Genomic DNA, 19,909 nt, shown 5'->3' with positions numbered 1-19,909 from the left:
CCTGATGGGAGGCTCGATCCCAGGACCCAGATCATGACCTGAGCTGAAGGCAGACGCTTAACCACTGAGCCACCCATGCACCCCCAAATATGACTCAAAAATAATGCTCAACTTTACTCATTGAACTAGTTAGGGTCAAGCTAGGCTAGGCTGCCATAAGAATGAACACAACTAACACAGCAGCTTAACACAAAATTTTCTCACTTGCCCAGTCTGATAGAGACTGAGCAGTTTTCTTCCATCTTGTACCTATGCAATTTGGATTATTGGCCTCCACTGGCATCCACTTGATCGTCTTGGAGGAAGTAATGTATCATTTGTGTTCATTCTGCTGGCAAGAATGTCATAAAACTCCTACCTAAATGTATAAAGGACCAGGAAAACATCGTTTAGGTATGTGTCCAGGGAAAAAAAAGCTATGGTGTGCCCATGACTTTGCCTCTGCCACACTCACAAGTGCAAAAATGAAACTAGGTAAGAATACCATTTTTCCTGTCAGACTGGCAGAGCAGAATCTCTTTGCTAATATATAGTTTTTAACTCTGCCATTCTACTTCTAGGAATTTATCCTACAGATAAACTGAGATATATGTAAAAAATTTCTGTAAAAGCAACAGATTGGAAATAATTTTAGATGTTCATCAGAAAGGGCCACATCAAACAAATTATGATGCATCCACGATGTGATATCATGCAGTCATAACAAAGAACGAGGAATATCTTCATGAAGTGATACAGAATAAGCTCTGAAATATGTAACTAAATGAAAAAAATCAATATATTGACATTTGGGTAAAAGAAGAAAGTGTTTTTTGTACATGTGTGAAAGAATCTCCTGATGAAAATCCAAAAAACTGATCAGATTGATTGCCTCCAGAGGGGACCTGAGACTTTTACTGAAGGGAGACTTTTACTGTCAACCCTAATTGTACCTTTTGAATTTTTAGCCATGTCAATGTATTACCTAGTCAAAAAAAAAAAATTTTTTTTTTTAAAGATTTTATTTATTTATTTGAGAGAGAGAATGAGATAGAGATAGAGAGAGAGCATGAGACAGGGGAGGGTCAGAGGGAGAAGCAGACTCCCTGCCGAGCAGGGAGCCCGATGCGGGACTCGATCCTGGGACTCCAGGATCATGACCTGAGCCGAAGGCAGTCGCTTAACCAACTGAGCCACCCAGGCGCCCCTACCTAGTCAAAATTTGAACTTAATCTTATTGGATGAATTCAGCCACTTTGTGACCTTGAGCAAGTTGCTTCTTTTTTATGTCTGTGTGCTCATCAGCAAAAGGGAGTTAATATTAGTACCTGCAGTTACGGGTTGTGAGAAACCAATTGCTCTATTTCTAAGAAAATTTTAATTGATTTGGGTGTTTTAATCTCATTGATCTAGAATTAATGCAAACAGAACAGCTTGTTGGATTGTCAGGGAATGCCTCTTAAGGTGACATCTAAGAACTGGGAGTTTTCTCATAAAGGCATTAGGAGAGTGCTTGGCTTGTCTGAGGAACAGCAAGGAACCTGCCGTATCAAATGAGGACAGCAGTAGAAAATGAGTCCAGTGGTGGGAAGAGTATAAAGATCATGGATCTGGGACTTCAGCTTCCAGTACCGGTATGACAACACTTAAAAAGCTACAGTATGGAGAACAAACTATAGGGTAGCAAGAATAGAAGCAAGCCCTTTTTGGAAAAAAGGAACACTGACATTTAGCCTGAACCCTCCCCCTCTTCTCCTTCCCAAACTAGCATTCAGTTTGAAAAAACATTTAAATGGGTTTTTCTAATTCATGCAAGGACCAAAGAAGCAAGAGAAAAAATTCTCAAGACTAAGTACTATACATTTTATTTTCTCTCAAAGTGACTGTTTCTGCCATTACATTTTGTGTAGGTTAGGGTATTTGGCTTGCTTATTAATATTAGATGACAAAAGGTAACAGGTGTTTTAGTTTAATAAACATTTATTCCTTTAGTTGAACAACCTCTAACACACAAAGTATATATATGGTTTAGGATCTCTTTTTGAGTGGAAAGGAATTTAGGTCTCAAGAGGTTTTGAGCCTTTTTCTGGAAATCATTTAACTGACCCTAAGACCCCTGAAAAAAATATAAAAACTGGTTCAAGGAAACCAGCAATTCAATTTTGAAATCAAACTATGGATTAAGTCAGCAATCTTAAAGTTGGGGCAATTCCTCTATTTCCTACACACTCAAAATTCACACTGGAGAACAGAAACCTCTTTACTGCGAAGACAGAATGGAAACAGAATAGTGGTATACTTAACATCAAGGTGGCACAATTGATGGGCTGGCAAGTTTATGGAATGGCAAAGATTTTGAGTTGAGTAAGGATGAGAAAAATGACTGTGGATAACACATGTAAGGATTAGATTGGAAACCACAGACTTGTACGGACACCAACTACATGACTATTCTCAATAGCCTATGGGAATGCCTAAGTGGGTTGACCCAAGATGACTTAGGACTTGGAACGAGCAATGATGTACTTTTAAAGCCAACCCTATTTTTCCCCCTAAGGTGGCTAGTGGATTCATAATGGTCACAAAGACCATGGATAAAGTATTTAAAATTCTAATCAAAGCCAACTTTTTTATCCTCACACTTAAAAGATTATATGATGGCCACCAGTTTCCCAATTCTAGCATTGGTTACTAGCTTACAAATCATAGTCTTCTCATTCACCTAATGTCCAATTTCCGTAAGTTTTCATATACACTAAACACCATTAACTGACTGCTTTGTAGGAAATTCAGTATTCTACAGATCCCATGGAGTCATGGGATAGAATCAGGAGCCTCTACATTTTATGTTAACTTCAATATAATTTCAAACTCCAATACTGTGGAGACGAAGGCAATTTTGCTTCAGTTAAGCAGGATTTATTTTCATTTTTAAGACAACCCTCCTGTAACAGGTAGGTTTATTCAATTCTCTTTAAAAAAATGGTGGCATTCTTTTAAAGTATTCTTTCCAAAGCCGTAGTTACATAAATGGAATACTGGATTCAACCTGAAATTGTGGTTCCTACTTAACACTGTTCTGCATATGATCATGATTAAAGATTAGGATATTCTTCACACTTCCAAGCAAAATCCTGTTTAAAAAGCTTGTTCTTTCCAAACCCCTAATAACAGCCATTTGAGAGTAAACCAGAGCATTACATCACCCCAATGAAGCTGGTTTCATTACATGCAACAAATCTACATGGCTAGCTTCTGCATTCCACGTTTACAGATTTTACACCTATTATACCAAACAGCATTTTAAACACTGACATATAAACTCCCTAATAAGATAAAGCAAAGACAAAAGCGTTTATCTTATTAGAAACAAGATACACCATCACTTAAAGTCTTCAAACATTATTGCACTTTAACTTTCATAATTTGACAATGCATTCATGGAACAATCTGCAGACAACTAAATTTAACAGACAAATTAAAGAACACTTTTAAGCAGACATGACTGTCCTAAATTGTTTATTAGGTAAAATTTTTACAAACATTACTTATATTAGCGGTAACGGTGGAGCTGGAGAGTATTGCGTCTTCTCCATGCCGCACGGCGAGAACCACCAATAGTGTGGTGGAACTTGTGACCCTTTCCAAGGCCACGGCTCTTGCGGCCTGCAGATGTCAGCCCTCGCATTTCCCTGTGCTTGTGGACTGGTTTGGTGATCCACTGGGTGTCAGGATTTCTTCTGATAGCTTTATGGAATGGATCAATGAGGATGACCTCAAAGAATTTGTACGTGGAATCTTCGCCAACCCAGTAAGAATTCAAGACTCTCAGAGCCCCACAGTGGCGCCCAGCTCGCTCCTGGAACAGGAAAAAAGGCCAAGGTCAGCCTCCATCTCCCATAGAAGGAAATTAGGAAGTAAGAATTCCCTTTAGTTTACCACACTAGACAAGAGACTAAGGTCGTTCACTTAACTACCTCAGTAGTTGTAAGCATCTTCCCAGAGGCTAGGACCCCAAATATGGTAAGACTTACGACAATAATACATGAAACATGCTCTGATTTGAAACCATTACCTATTATCACCCCCTTCCTGACCAAGGCACAAATGTTAGTATCTTAGAAAATTTAGGAACGTAGTCCTTTTCTAATACAACTGAGGGATCAGCAAACTTCATACAAAACTTTAATAATACTTAGCATATTATTTTAGGCTTTGCAGGCCACAATAGTCTCCTTAGTTTAAGTCGTCTTTGCCTTTTAAGAACAAAAATAAAACATTTTTAGTTTACAGAAGGCAACAAACCCTTGTTTGCCAACCTTTGGGACAGAGCACAGCTTCATTTACTAACCCAGAAAGACAACTTACAACTGAACATTGAAAATTAGCCATATGAATAAATGCAGCTTCTGTACACCTGGGGAGATGTGCTCTTCAAGACAAGTTTACTGCCCTTCAAAAGCTTAGGTTCCAAGGTTCACACTAACCATAAAACACTTTTCATTATATACAAGCAAAGCCAGATTAGTAACAAAGACTAAGACTTTGACAGCAACACTTTACTAAGTAAACGAAGTAAAAAATCACAAACCCCATTTTAAACACAACAGGGCTCACGTAGGTACAAGTTAACCAAAGAAGTGCTCAAATCCTTCTCCACCATCTCCAGGAGGCGACAGATACAACTGTTACTGAAAAATCACTTACCTCTGCAACAGACTGAAGGCTTCGGGCAAACTTTAGCTGGTTAACACCATGATGGACAGGCTTGCCGTAGGTAGCACCCTTAGGAACTGGGCGTTTGCGACCACCACGACGCACACGAATCCGATATATGACATAACCTATACAATTTACAGTGATCTTATAAAAGCTGTACGGATCAAGACTCAGTAACTTGCTACTAAATGCTGCAATGTCAAATATATTTTGGACTATAAGCCAAATACTATACACCTGAAGGTAAAATAAATACCCATTTAAGACTTACTCTAAAAAGAAACACATTCCAGTGTTTTTCAAAGTACTTTATGACACAGGAAGAGTAACTTCTCATTTCCACTCTACACTGAGATATTGGGGCCATAGTACCTCTAATTAGCAGTTTTCTAGCATTTCCCCAGGAACACAATTTTGTCCAAGCATGCATGCAGAGACCACTCACCTTGCTTGGCCTTGTACCCCAGCCTGCGCGCTTTATCGGGCCGGGTTGGGCGGGGAGCCCTGTGGAGCGCAGAGAGCTGGCGGTACTGCCAGCAGCGCACCCTGAGAAGAAAGCGCATGACATCGGACTGCTTCTTCCTCCATAGCTCCTGGATGTACTTGTAAGCACCCATCTTGGCCTACCTTTGAGCTAAAAAAACATCATGCATTTAAAATGAGACGATCGCGCCCGTCCATCTTAGTTCCCCACCAGCCACAAGGAAACCACTGAGGCTGAAAATGGCTCTCCATAACTGTAGGGAATAGCTGCACCCTAGCAAAGCGGCGCTGTCACCTCTGCGACCACAGCGCGGAGCAGCGCAGGGAGGGTCTCGGTACATTTTTGTTGAATGAATGAATGGCGCTAGATTTGGGTACTGAGGAGGGCTGCTGAATGAGGCAGGCGGCGTCCCTAAGGGTCTGGCCTGCAGAGACCTCGCCGATACCATTAGAGGAAGGTGCTGTAGCCGTTATCGCCGAAGGATAACTTTCGAGGAAAAAATCCCTTATTGCACCCAATCCGCAGGCCTCGCTTTAGGACACTCTAGGCTCGGCCTTCCATCCCTCAGCCCCATGCTTCCTTTTCCTTCACGCTCCAGGGCCCGCTCGAATTCGCGCCGCCATCACATCACCACCCTAGCCCGCCCCGGGGGCCGCCTCTCCACGCCCTAGCGGCCTCGCATCCTGTTCGAACTCGCGCCGCACAGGAGGCAGGAGGAGCTCCGAGGACGCAGGGTCCCCGAGTCTGGATGGCTGAGGCGAAGGGAGATGAGCGGCGGATGCAGCAGCGAATTCCACCAACACAGCCTACCTGATGGCTGCCGCCGGACGGAAAGGAAAGAGCCTTTCTCCCACAATCCTTTTTGGGCTCCTCCCCCACAGCGGCGAGCCTCTTTCCGGTGGAAAGCTGCGGCTCCCACAGCCTCATGGGACATGTAGTTCCGGCAGCGAGACTGGTGGGCGGAGTTCGGCCCGGATTGGGCGCAGCCTCCCCTATTATCCCGCCCCCTGGCCCTCAGGATTTGAGTTTGAGAGGCAGGGGCGGCTCAAAGGGCGAGAGTCCTCGGCCAGGCCTCGGCGGGCGAGCGTCCAAGGCCGTCCTGCAGGCGGGAGGAGGCAAGTTGGGGGCGGGGCTCAGGTGGCCGAAGCCGGTCGTGGAGCAGCTCTGCCAGAGTACCGCTGTCTTAGGAACCTGTGGAGGTGTCCAGGTCTGTGTCTTGAGGTACAGGGAACCGCTTCACGCACCGCGGTCTCCTCAGCTGAGGAGTCGCGGCGGGTTCCCCAGTGCGGCGCTATCCATCCCCCTTAGCCCACTAGACTGGACCCGGAGACGCTCTGACAGACCCTCGCGACGCTGCCCCAGCAGCCAAATAAGACGTTCGTGCTGCCAGGGCTTCGCGGGGGGGTAGGGCGCCATGCATTCGGGCTTCAGCCTCCGCAGGCCCCGGCTCCGCGGGATTTTACCCTAAAGAAGGGTCGGAGGGTGGGGAACTGGGGGGCTAGAGAGGGGAGCGCGGGCGGCTCGGCGCCTTTTCATTTCCGTGCCTTTCCTGCGTACCGACTTGGTCCCAGGTTTGCTACGTCAGAACCAGTTTTTTTTAGAAAGGCAAAATATTTTTGTGCCAAGACCTGGTTATCAGGTACGAATGTTTTGGGAAGAAATGCCGAGAAAATGCTGGCGTTTTGTGTTGAGTTCTTTATTGAAAAATAGTTTGTTCTTTGCGTCTCCAGAATATTTTCATTTTTGACGCAGTCATGTAGTTTACCTTCTAACTTATTACCGGTTTTGGTTTTCTCTCCTTATTTCCTATTTTCCTTTTTTTTTTTTTTTAAATCGTAGCTTTATCATTCCAGGAGTCCTCACAAGGTTCATTGATTTATTCAGCAAATATCTATGAAATGCCTAATATGTGCCAGGTAGTGTCCCAGCTGCTGGGGATGCAGCAATAGTGAACGCAGAAATTCTAGGAAATGGGCAATAAACATAAATAAGATATATATTATGTTCGGTAAAAAGTACTAAAGACAAACATTAAGGGGAGGGAAAGGATAGTGAGTGTTGGGGTGGGGGGGGTCAAAATTTTGGATGGAATATTCAGGATTAGTCTTCTTGAGAAATAACATTTGAGAAAAATCCCGAAGGATGTGAGCCTTGGAGATTTGGACTGATTTCAATCAAAAGGAAAAGTGCCAATGCTGGAGTATGCCTGGATTCATACAGAAACAGCAAGGAGGCTGTGTGGCAGGAAACGAGCAGATGACATCAGAGAGGTGAAGTGTTCCTAGGGAGGACTTTGGGTTTTCACACTGCCAGAGATCAAAAACTATTGGAAGATTTTAAGCAGAAGGGTGACTTTCTGTGACTTACATTTTTTAAAGGATTATCTGGATTGCAGTTTTGAGGCCAAAAGAAGGGAAAAGGTTGAAGCAGAGAGACTAGGAAGTTGTATTAGTTCTTTTTGCTAGTAATAGCAAACTTACTGGCTTAAAAGAACACAAATTTGTTGTCTTACACAGGTCAGAAATCTCAGTAGGCTAAAATCAGATTGCTGTGTTCCTTTTAGAGAAGCTAGGGGAGAATCCATTTGCTTGCTTTTTCCAGCCCCTCCCCTTTTTTTTTAAGATTTTATTTATTTATTTGAGTGGGGGTGAGGCACAAGAGCAGGGGGAGGAGCAGAGGGAGAGGGACCAGCCAGCTCCATGTTGGGTAGAGCCGGTGGAGGGGCCAATCCACCGACCCTGAGACCATGACCCTAGCCAAAACCAAGAGTCAGATGCTCAACCAACTGAGCCACTCAGGCGCCCCTGCTTTTTCCAGCTTTTAGAGGCCACCGGTATTCTTTGGCTCCTGATCCCTTCCTTTTCAAAGCCAGCAGTATAGCATCTTCATATCTCTGTTTCTCTTTCTGACACACATCTCTCCTTATAAAGACACATGTGATTACATTGGGTCTACCCAGATAATCCAGGATAGTCTCCCCATCTCAAGGATCTTAATTTAATCACAGGTGCAAAGTTCCTGTTACTGTGTCAAATAAAATACTCACAGGTTTTAGGGATTATCACATAGACATCTTTGAGAGACCAGGTGAGAGAAGATGGTGCCTCTGACCACTTCATTAGTGGTGGAGGTGGTAAGTGATCCAGCCCTGGATGTGTTCCGAAGGTGGAGGCTTTACTGGTGGATCAGATGTGGGGTGTAGGAAAAATGAGTCAAGAATGATTGCTATAAAAAATTAATTAAAAAAATTTAAAAAGGGTGCCTGGCTGGCTCAGTTGGTGGAGCATGCGATCTTGATTTCAGGGTCATGAGTTTGAACTCCAAGTTGGGCGTAGAGATTACTTTAAAAAAATAACTATAGGGGTGCCTGAGTGGCTCAGTCTTTAAGCGTCTGTCTTCCACTCAGGTCATGATCCCAGGGTCCTGGGATTGAGCCCCGCATCGGGCTCCCTGCTTGGCGGGAAGCCTGCTTCTCCCTTTCCCACTCCCCCTGCTTGTGTTCCCGCTCTCGCTGTGTCTCTGTCAGAAAAAAAATAACTACAAAGTTGGATGAATCATTTGGAAAGGAGTTCTGGCAATGCAAATAATCGCTGCTAATTTCTTAATTAGTTTTTGCAGTTTTGTTTCTTCATTTGCTATTTACAGTTGCTCAGTAGTTTTGCAAGATTTGGATTGGTATTTCCAATTGATTCTGATATTCCTGAGAGCAGGTATCATTTCTGTTTGCCCCCCTGGTTTTGTCCCTCATGCTTGGCATTATGGTAAGACTTCAGTAAATACTTAATGATTAAAAGAATGGTAAGCTGGAATCTGCTCATTATATTTTATTGTATGCAATATTGTTTACAAAACCTTTTATATGTAAAATTATTCATATATAGATAAGTAAAAGTGTTGCACACAGTACCTGATGTTTGCATAAATAAATACACAGTGTATAACTTTTCTCCATGCGGGGCTTCATAATATGATCTATAACATCTCTCTATGATGTTAAGTGTTAACAGTATTACTGTTGTTTTAGTAGCATAAAAACAGTTGTGCTTTACTTATAAAAGTAGAATGATTTGGGGCGCCTGGGTGGCTCAGTCATTAAGCGTATGCCTTCGACTCAGGTCATGATCCCAGGGTCCTGGGATCGAGTCCCACATCGGGCTCCCCGCTCCACGGGAGGCCTGCTTCTCCCTCTCCCACTCCCCCTGCTTGTGTTCCCTCTCTCACTGTCTCTCTCTATCAAATAAATAAAATCTTAAAAAAAAGTAGAATGATTTCCTTAGAAAAACAGAAGTACTGACAGTTTCGGCAGCTGTTTCTGATAGCTCTTTAAGGGGATTATTGACTAAGCTCAGTGTTTTCCACAGGAATGGATCAAATCATGTTTTTATTCTGTAGAAACATTATTGATTAGCCTGGAAAGCAAAGCAATATGCAGTTAAGACTGCATTGGATTTTGCCTGTTAAGCCTGTTCTCTCAAGTCATTTATATCAGATGAGGATTTATAATAGGTCACAGATTGAATTTTATTGTACAGCAGTTACTTAGAGTAGGGACTCTACCAAGTAGTTCTAACTAGTGATTTACATTAGATACTAACTGGGGTGCCTGGGTAGCTCAGTCAGTTAAGTGTCTACTCTTCAGCCCAGGTCTTGATCTCAGGGTTATGAGTTCAAGCCCTGCATTGGGCTCAATGCTGGGTGTGGAGCCTACTAAAAAACATTAGATACTATTTTTTAAAAGAATTAATACTTTAATTAGCAGGTCGCTAATCTTCAGCTTTAGGTAATATTATTGTTTCCCACTTGAAGACAAGAACCTAGAATGTTTCAGCTATGCTTTGACTAATCACATTTATCCTTTCATCTTTGTTTTGTTTTTGGTGGTGTAAAATATTTAACATGGATTATTCTGTTTTATCTTGCTTCTTTCCTTGTAAAATACCTTAAAATCCTTTTTTTTTTTTAAAGATTTTATTTATTTATTTGACAGAGACCCAGCGTGAGAGGGAACACAAGCAGGGGGAGGTGGAGAGGGAGAAGCAGGCTCCCCACGGAGCAGGGAGCCTGATGTGGGGCTCGATCCCAGGACCCTGGCTGGGATCATGACCTGAGCCGAAGGCAGATGCTTAACGACTGAGCCACCCAGGTGCCCCAAATACCTTAAAATCCTTACCGAGTGTTTGAGTAACCTCTATTCAGTTATTTTTACTATTTGCCTTTGATGGAGATTCTCCTGATAGACTGAAACAACTCCCCCAGTTTATTTATACACACACATTCAAAGTAATGTATATTTTTAACACACTTCATCTGCTAATCCTAATATCAGTGAGTGATCAAAGTATAATTGTAGCATGCCACTTTTAAAGCAGATATATTAAGACCACTTCCAAAGACTGGAGTAGTTGATTTCTGGATTTCTTAAGATTCTGTTGGTTTCAGCATTTTCCCAGTTTGCTTCAGTCCCCAGGAGTCGTATTTGCCTCCCTTTTATGGGGAGTCTATTGCTATTAATAATTGGGGTGTTTTTTCTTTTAACTATCTGGTTCACTTAACTACAACATGTACCTACCCTTTTAAAGCACTTGTGTTTATTTGAAGATTGATATAATGTATGGTAAAGGCATGTTTTTTTGATTGAGAGGAAGAGGAGAGAAGGGAAGGTATTTAGAAATTCTGCTGGGACTAAGACATTTTTGGAGGAAGGGAAATAACAATAGAAAATTAGAATTTAGATTCCAGTAGCAACCTTTTCTGACAACAGAACTGTTCTGTGCTGCCAACATTTTTCTTATCCTCTGACAGATTTCTTTTTCATCCTCTTGGTGGCACGTGGTTAAGTGGCAACGTCCTTTAAATTTTAACTATTATCATTAAAAACCCTTTGAAAGAAAGATTCAATGATATCATAAACTTCTAGGAAACCACAATATGCAAAAAGAGTAGAATCCTACGATAAGTGAGATACTAGATTAATCATAAATTCAGATGTAGAAATCCTTTTAAAATAGTCCATTGTTGCTGACATAGGAGATATCATACCATAGATGATCAGGGTGACACAGAGCTCTCCTCTTACAAATAAAGACTGAGAATTTTTCTATTGCAGTTATGTTGAAAATATATTTTAAAAAAAGAGAGGTGCCTGGCTGGATCAGTTGGTAGAACATGCAACTCTTGATCTTGGGGTCATGAGTTAAAGTCCCACATTGGGCATAGAGATTAAGAAAATATATGTGAGTGTGAGTGTGTGTGTATGTGTGTGTGTGTGTCTCCCTTAAGAGAAGTAGTTCTCATAGAAATAGGTGATAAATATTCTTGGGAAGATTTGGAAGGATCTCAAGCATGCCACCAGGAAATAATAACTACATTATGCTAAGTGATGATTATTTCTTTACTGGTAAAATGTAGTGTACTGCTCTGGAAATGAGCGCTGTATTATTACTGTGCTACAATAATGGTAGCAGTAAAATTTTTCCTGTCAGCAGATTGGTGTTGTGACTAATTTGGGTCATAAAATATTATAGACTTTTGGGGCACCTGGGTGGCTTAGTCGGTTAAGTGTCCAACTCTTGGTTTCAGCTCAGGTCTGATCTCAGGGTGGTACGATCGAGCCCCGCGTTGGGCTCTGCACTCAGCGTGGAGTCTGCTTGAGATTCTCTTTCCCTCTTCCCCCCAACATGCTCGTGTGTGCTCTCTCTCTCAAATAAATAAGTAAATCCTAAAAAAGAAAAAAAGATTCTCTGCCCTTCCCACCTTGGCTCACACACTTGCTTGCTCTCTCTAAAACAAATATTACAGAACTTTGAGAAAATAGAGTTATGGGAAGTCATTTGTTGCTTACTATTTTTGGTATTGGTTAAAACAAACAATACTAATGTACAACACACGTGCATATACAGAAACGTACCTGGAAGCCCTTTGAATGCTTATCTGAACTTTCTTGGTGTAGTTGCTTTCTCACTTCAAGGAGTTGTGGCATCCCTTTTAGTCATTTATTGCATGTTCTACATTTCTAGGTAAGAAGAGAATTGGGGGAAATAAGGTGGTGGAGATGGCAAAAGGCAGTGTGGAAATTTAAATTCTCTTATCAAGTTATTCTGTTGTATTCAGTGAGCTTTTTTTCCTTTCTGCCCTGGTTTCTGGTATCTTGACTTCTGGAAAATAAAAGCTTTAAGGAAAATTGAAGAGTGTGTTACCCAATTTTGCTCTTCCTTGGATATGTTAGGATGAGCAATTTTTCTAGCATTAAGAAGCATGACTCAGGGGCACCTGGGTGGTTCAGTCGGTTAAGCATCTCCCTTCAGCTCAGGTCATGATCCCAGGGTCCGGGGATTCAGCCCCGCATCCGGCTCCCTGCTCTGCGGGGAGCCTGCTTCTCCCTCTCCCTCTGCCTGCTGCTCCCCCTGCTTGTGCTCTCTCTCCCTCTCTCTTTCTTTCTCTGTCAAATAAATAAATAAAATCTTAGAAAAAAAAAAACATGACTCAAAAAGAAGTGTGACAAAGAGAGCCCACGTGGCTACCAAAACCCAATTTTTCACTCTCCTGAGAAAAGACTGATGGCATTAATAGCATTAATGTTTCTCTAAAAAATCATGTCTGTTCTCTATCCAGATTTTTGTCTTCACGCCTCCTTAAATTTTTGCTTAAATGTTTTTTTCCCAGGTAAATACTGATGAGCAGGCAGTGTCTTTCAAGGATTGGTTTCATCTAGGATTTGATTTAGATCCTATAGACTTAGTGTTGAAATATTCTTTGTATAAAATGGTTTTTTCTTTTTGAAAATAAACCTGTATTCATATCTACATGTATTTGTGTGTTTATCTAGATTACCTCTGCAAAAATGTACAAGAAACTGGTACTACTGATTGCTCTAAGGAAGCAAATGGGAGACTAGGAATGGGGTTTGGAAGGATATGCCTTATTGTATATATCCTTTTTTATTTTTGGAATTATCCCTTGTGTATGTATGACTTATTTAAACATAGAAAAAAAGAAAAACGGTTGATTCAAACAGTGTACAGTTTCACAGGTCTTTTATTCTCTTCACAGTGATATATCCTGAGAGAAGATGGGAAAGGGCTGCAAGGTTGTGGTCTGTGGCTTGTTATCTGTGGGGAAAACAGCAATTTTGGAGCAGCTTCTTTATGGGAATCATACTATTGGTAAGATTATTTTTCTCTAGTTTCTCTGTAAGTTCCTGGAACTGCTCAGGGTCTTTTGTTGGTCATAACCTAAAGATGGGTGATGGTACACAAAAGTGAGGTGTAATCCAGAAGGACTAAAGGGTTGAAGAAGTCAACAGAGATTGAAGGGCAGGGGGATGGGGGGTGGGTATAGGGGAGAGAAAAAAAAAACTTTGTTATTGAAATTCAAGAGTATTTTTTGTAAGTTACAATAGGTAAGAAAACAAATGTGTGTGTGCATATGTGGTTTCCCTTGTATTTAAAGCAATTTTTTTTTTTTTTTAAGATTTTATTTATTTGCGAGAGAGAGAATGAGAGACAGAGAGCATGAGAGGGAGGAGGGTCAGAGGGAGAAGCAGGCTCCCTGCTGAGCAGGGAGCCCGATGTGGGACTCGATCCCGGGACTCCAGGATCATGACCTGAGCCGAAGGCAGTCGCTTAACCAACTGAGCCACCCAGGCCCCCTCCCTTGTATTTACATAATCAATAGTGGTCTCGGAGTCACAGAATCACTGACTTAAGAATACAATGAATGATGATCTCATTTAAGTTTCAAACATGACTTTCCAATACTGCTATATAAGTTTTAAAAATGGAAGAAACAGTTATTTGCTCTAATATGACCTAATTTTGTGAATTGGATTATGTCATTTATTTTTTCACTTATTGAGTTAATTAGTAAATACTTGCTGTATGATACAAGCTGTAATGAGGCCTTGTGAGGGCACAGAAGTGAAGAAAACCACATCTCTGGCTTTTTAAGGAGATCATCATTTAGTAAGGAAGACAGTACAGGTTCGAATGAAATGAGGTTTGTTAGATAAGTGGAACCATGAATCTTTAAAGTATTTATCTCTGGCAAGTAGCTCAGAGCACATTTCTATCTTTTATTAACCATCTTGATTAGCTCTGCTTCTCTTCCACCTTCCCAAAATAATATATAATGATTTTGGTTAAATCCATATTTGGTTTTTATTATGATGCTGGTGCCTGCAGTTCTCAAATTTTTTGAGAACTTTTGGTTTCAGAATCCCTCCTGTCACAAATGCTGCCATATTGATTCTTTTTTTTTTTCTTTTAGAGATGGGGGAAGGGGCAAAGGGAGAGGGAGACAGAAAAATCTTAAGCAGGTCCAGGTGGGGCTCCATCTCACAACTCTAGGGTCATGACCTGAGCCAAAAATCAAGAGACGGATGCTCAACTGACTGAGCCACCTGGGTGCCCCTGCACTATTCATTCGTAATTTTTTACCCCCTGATTCTGATTTATGCCTGTGCAAAAATAAATTATGCCCAGGGGAGAAAATCTCTTTACCCTCTAAAAACCCTTATCATTTAGTATTTTTACTGTGTTAGAAATTAAAACTGAGAAATTTTAAAAAATACTCATTTATTACTTAAAATAATAAACTTATTACATGCTAAGATAACATTTTTATGAAAAATAATTATATTTTCAAAAAAGTGAGAGAATGAGCATTGATTTACATTTTTTGAAAATCTGTTGTTCAGCTTACTAGAAGGCAGCTGGATTATCATACCTACTTGCTTTTGTATTTAATCAGTTGTGGTATATTTTTTTAGTTGAAATATATGAAGAAAACCTGGCCTCACACAGATAAATCGTTGGAAGAAGTAGGAGTATGTTAATAGCTTTTCCAGATAATTGTGGATATTCTTGGGGCACCTGAGTGGCTCAGTTGGTTAAGCGCCTGCCTTCAGCTCAGGTCATGATCTCAGGGTCCTAGGATTGAGCCCCACATCAGGCTCCCTGCTCAGCGGGGAGTCTGCTTCTCCCTCTCCCACTGCCCCTCCCCCTGCTTGTGCTCTCTCCCTCTCTCTCAAATAAATAAAATCTTAAAAAAAAATTGTGGATATTCTTTGCTATTTCACTAAAACTCAACAAGTGACGTTTACTTAAAGCTTATTGGAAACCACGTCAGTGAACTTTTCCTACTCTATTACAGTAAAATCTCATTGATCTAACTTGAACTATAAATGGGATTTTTACCTAACAGTGGTTTTTAAACATCATAAATTGATCATTTGAAAAATACTCGCTCACTGAGATAAGCAGATCTTCCAAATAACATTTATTAATATCATCACCAGTCTTATCAGTATTAGGAAGCTATCAAGTTCATGGTGATGGATACAATTCTCATTTTCACTTGAAAGATCAGATTTTATCATTGACAACAAATACTGCCAGTCATGTTCCTTGAAAACGATAGGCTCCCTTTATTCATTTTGAGAAAACATCTATCCAATACCTCAAATAACATAGTTTTCCTGTCATTCCTTCTTTAAAAAAAATTTGGCTAGTTCAGTTTGCAACTCAAACACAAGACTTTTTCTCCAATTACCACAATTCATTATGCAGAATACTTTATGCATTAATCACATAGAATATTAAAAAATGTAAGTATGTATACTCAAGGATTGAGATAATAAAATCAGTAATTTTTACTGCTTCATCAAGGACATTTTTGACTCAAATTGGCTTTTTTTTTTCCTCCAAACTGCAAATATGATGTGGTGAAGAATACAACTACTAATAAATACAGTTGGTGCTCTTGCCTTAATTTATACTAAAGCCTCCACAGTTTTACCCACCATTGCTTTTGCACCATTAGTGCAAATGTTAACATAGTGGAAAAGACAAATGTCTTTGATCATTATGAAAATAGTTTTGTCCATGTGGATTCCCTGAAAGGAGACATTGAGGGATCTTTAGACCACACTTTAGGAACTGCTGGTGCCTCTAAATATTCTCAGCTGAGCAATGTTCTATACTATGATCAGTTTTCTTTCTTTTTGTTTTTCTGGAGGCTAATATTTGCTTTGTCATTTCTTTAGTTTTATTTATCCTTTTGCTAATTCCACAAGTACACATGGTTCTCAATTTTTTACAAAGTTAGCTACATCAGATAATCTCTTCCCCCCCATCCCCCGGCTTGGAGATACCCTTCCAGGAGTTAGTGATTCTCTTATCTAGGCCTATTACACAAGAATGGAACCATGGAACTTTTCTTTACCTTTCTTCCTGGGTTTGAGTTCCTGTTTCTTTTCTTTTTTTTTCTTTTTAAGATTTATTTATTTAGGGGCGCCTGGGTGGCTCAGTCAGTTAAGTGTCTGCCTTCAGCTCAGGTCATGATCCCAGGGTTTTGGGACTGAGTAGGGCATCCGTCTCCTTGCTCAGCAGGGAGTCTGCTGCTCCCCCTGCCAGCTGCTCCCCCTACTTGTGCTCTCATTCTCTCTCTCTTGCTCTTTCTCTGGCAAATAAATAAAATCTTTAAAAAAAAATATTTATTTATTTATTTATTTGAGGGAGAAGGGGCAGAAGGAGAGGGAGAGAGAGAATCCCAAGCAGACTCTGCACAGAGCATGGAGCCTGCCACGGGACTGGATCCTGCCACCCTGAGATCATGAACTGAGCTCAAACCAAGAATCAGCTGCTTAACCGACTGAGCCATCCAGGCACCCCCTGAGTCCTGTTTCTTAGATTTCTTCTTGTCTTCTTTGGGTTTACACCCTCTTGGTGGAGCATATCTTCCAGGACTTTTTGTGTTGAAGAGGTTGTACAAAGGAATGGAGCATCACGTGATGACAGCCCTTAAAATGCCCTCTGTGGTTGGTACTACTTTGGTACTGCTGTGTGTAGTTATCCTGGGGCTTCTGAATAGTGGTATTTACAGTTGTCCCTGTGATTTCCTGTACCTCTGTGTTAGGGTGTATTTTCTGGATCTGAGGTCTTCCTCTCTCTATGATTATGTGCTAATTTTGATGGAGGGCTTCCTCAAATAGTTACCTGAAGAAATGTACATGGCACATTTTTTTGAGGCTTCATATGTTTGAAAATGTCTCTTACTCTCAAAATTAGAATTTTGATGGGTGTAGAATTCTAGATTGAGAATAATTTCCTTTCATAATTTTGCAAGCATTGTTCCATTATCATCTTTTTTTATTATAAAATTCATCATACACATAGAAAAGTGCATAAAACATGTATGGCTTAATGAATAATTATAAAACAGTCCTTTGTGTAATCTCCACACAGGTCAAAAAGAATATTGAAGGCACTCCAGTAGCTGCCATATATCTCTCTCCAGTCACAACTCAGCTCTTCCCTTGACTTTTGGTTAATCATTCCCTTTTTTTTTTTTAGGATACATCTGTATTGTTGTAAATAGCTGTGGTTTAATTTTCATAAAGGCTTGAGGCGCCTGGGTGGCTCAGATGGTTGGGTGTCTGCCTTTGGCTCAGGTCATGATCTCCAGGTCTTGGGATCAAGCCCCATGTTGGGCTCCCAGCTCAGCGGGGAGTCTGCTTCTCCCTCTCCCTCTGCCTCTCCCCCTGCTCCTGCTCGCTCTTTCTCTGTCAAGTGAATAAATAAAATCTTAAAAAATATTTTTTTCCATAAAGGCTTATGGTGTTCTATTGTATGAGTATACCTCAATTTATCTCCTCTCTTTTGATGAACATTTTGATTAATTCCAGTTTGAGCTATTAGAAATAATGCTATTATGAACAGTCTTGTACATTTAGCCCAGCTATTATGTGGAAAAAAAAATTTTTTTTTAAGATTTTATTTGAGAGAGAGATGGAGAGTATGTGCACAGGTGTGTGAGGTGGGCAGGGGAGGGGCCCAAAGAGGAAGGGGAGAGGGACAAGCAGACTCTGTGTTAAGTGTGTGCGGAGCCCACCCACGGGGGTTCGATCTCTTGATCCTGAGATCATGACCTGAGCTGAAATCAAGAGTCAGCTGCTTAATGGACTGAGCCACCCAGGTGCCCCATATGTGGACAATTTCTGGGTTATATATGTAGGAGTGAAATTGCTGGTTCATAGAGGATGTGTTTTTTCAATTTTAGCACATTCTCTTCTTGCTTCCAGTATTGCTTTTGAGAAGCCATTATGATTTTTTTTTTTTTTTTAAGATTTTTATTTATTTGTCAGAGAGAGAACAAGCAGGGGGAGGGGCCGGCAGGAGGAGAAACAGGCTCCCTGAGGAGCAGGGATTCCAATGCGGGACTCCATCCCAGGACCCTGGGATCATGACCTGAGCCAAAGGCAGACACTTAACCGACTGAGCCACCCGGGCATCCCAGCCGTTATGATTCTTGATGCTTTGGATGTGGAAGCTTTTGTAGACTCGTTTTTGTCCCCAGTGTTCTGAAATTTCACAGTGGTGTATCAAATTAGTTTTCATCTGTGGTGGTGGGCACTCGGTGGGATCTTTCAATATGGAAATGCGTGTTATTCAGTTCTGAATTATTTTCTTGAGGCTTTCCTTCTTCTGTGTTCTTGTTCTCTCTTTCTGGAACACTTTTGGATGCTGGGCCTTCTGGACTAGTCCTCTAATTTTTAAATTTCGCTTGTTTTTCATCTCTCAATATTTTGTTTCCCTTTCTGAGATTTCCTCATCTTTATATTCCAGCCCTTCTATGAGTTTTCATTTCTTAGGGCATCCATGAAATAAGAACAGGATACTATCTTGTCCCTTTTAGTAAATATTGGGTAGTGTTTTTGTTTTCTTTGCATAGTCTTTTCCTTCTAAGGTGCTCTTTTCTGATTTTTGGTCTCTCTTTTCCTCAAGTATCTGATAATTCTCTGTTACCTGTTCTTAATTAAGCATGGGTAACTAAAAAGCTAATTGAAAGCTCTAAGCATGAGGATAGGGTTTATGCCTTGAAGCTTCACCATAAGGTGATCTGGTGAGGCATTTGTTGGAGGAACCCTAGATGTTAGTATATTTAGGAATTTTCCTTTTGCACTAGCCAGATTCTTCTGCCTAAAGGATAAAGACCCAGCTCCAATATTTTGGGAGTAGAGGGAGTGTGTCACTTAAATGCTTTCACTGTGGAACTCAAACCCAAGCATACTCTGTTTTACCCTCTCCAGAGATTGCACCCTTAGTCTTCTGTTGGTGTGGAGGAGGTGTAGTTGCTCAGCAATGTAGAGTGGGAGAGAACTAGAGACTGGGGGGAAGAGTCATGGCTTCAGTTGATCTATAAAGTAATAAAATGTCAAAAAGTTAACATTTAAGGGCAGGGGGTGAAGTGGAGGAGGAAAACCAGACTGGCCTTTGGTGGATAAAACATGTACCATGACAAAAGTCTTGTAATTTTTGCCTGTAACTTTTTTTTGTAATCAAAGCCCAATAAGTTTGTGTCTTAATAGAATAACCTTTAATTTCCTTAAGGTAGCTTAATTTATCAGAGGATGATACGTATACTCGAACCTATGAATAATTTTCCCTTCCTCAACATTGACCATATTCCTTAATATAAAGAATTAGGGTGATAAAAGTAAATTTTTGGTTTCTCATGGTCCAGTCTGTTTATCATTACTTGATTTTCCTTTCAATCTAATACTTTATGGAGATTTTATTTAATACTTACAGACATTTCATATAAGGTACTTTTAACAAATCATTGTACAGATTTTAGTTTGTTTACAAAAACTATAGCAAGAGTTTTCAAAAACCTATACAAGCATACCTCATTTTATTGTGCTTCATTGATACTAGTGATACTGTGGGG

At 40.7% G+C, this 19,909-nt stretch overlaps 2 protein-coding genes across 4 annotated transcripts in view; one reads left to right on the top strand and one right to left on the bottom strand.

Moving 5' to 3' along the window:
* Positions 1-1,818: 1,818 nt before the first annotated feature.
* Positions 1,819-6,091, bottom strand: RPL15 (ribosomal protein L15). 2 transcript variants are annotated; one of them, XM_032408798.1, is made up of 4 exons: positions 5,993-6,091; positions 5,144-5,332; positions 4,687-4,823; positions 1,819-3,838 (listed from the first exon to the last, which is right to left on the bottom strand). In XM_032408798.1, the coding sequence occupies exons 2-4, from the start codon at positions 5,313-5,315 to the stop codon at positions 3,533-3,535; spliced, it is 615 nt and encodes a 204-aa protein (XP_032264689.1). In that variant the 5' UTR covers positions 5,316-5,332; positions 5,993-6,091; the 3' UTR covers positions 1,819-3,532. The 2 variants fall into 2 exon arrangements, with proteins under 2 accessions (XP_032264689.1, XP_032264690.1); XM_032408799.1 differs by lacking the exon at positions 5,993-6,091 and adding an exon at positions 5,887-5,984.
* An 80-nt stretch (positions 6,092-6,171) lies between these two features.
* NKIRAS1 (NFKB inhibitor interacting Ras like 1) overlaps positions 6,172-19,909 on the top strand; it is a 31,395-nt gene continuing 17,657 nt past the window's right edge. Inside the window, exons 1-2 of one of the 2 annotated variants that reach the window (XM_032408797.1) lie at positions 6,172-6,389; positions 13,232-13,344. In XM_032408797.1, coding sequence (XP_032264688.1) covers positions 13,251-13,344 — 94 coding nt within the window. In that variant the 5' untranslated portion in view covers positions 6,172-6,389; positions 13,232-13,250. The remainder of the gene's footprint in view (positions 6,390-13,231; positions 13,345-19,909) is intronic. The other variant, XM_032408796.1, reaches the window with a different exon arrangement.

Source organism: Phoca vitulina, unplaced genomic scaffold (assembly GCF_004348235.1).
Source record: "Phoca vitulina isolate PV1807 unplaced genomic scaffold, GSC_HSeal_1.0 scaffold10, whole genome shotgun sequence".
In the NCBI taxonomy this organism is placed as follows: domain Eukaryota; kingdom Metazoa; phylum Chordata; class Mammalia; order Carnivora; family Phocidae; genus Phoca; species Phoca vitulina.
The sequence above is the reverse complement of the archived record's forward strand: the minus strand, read 5'-3'. Positions and strand labels throughout refer to the sequence as shown.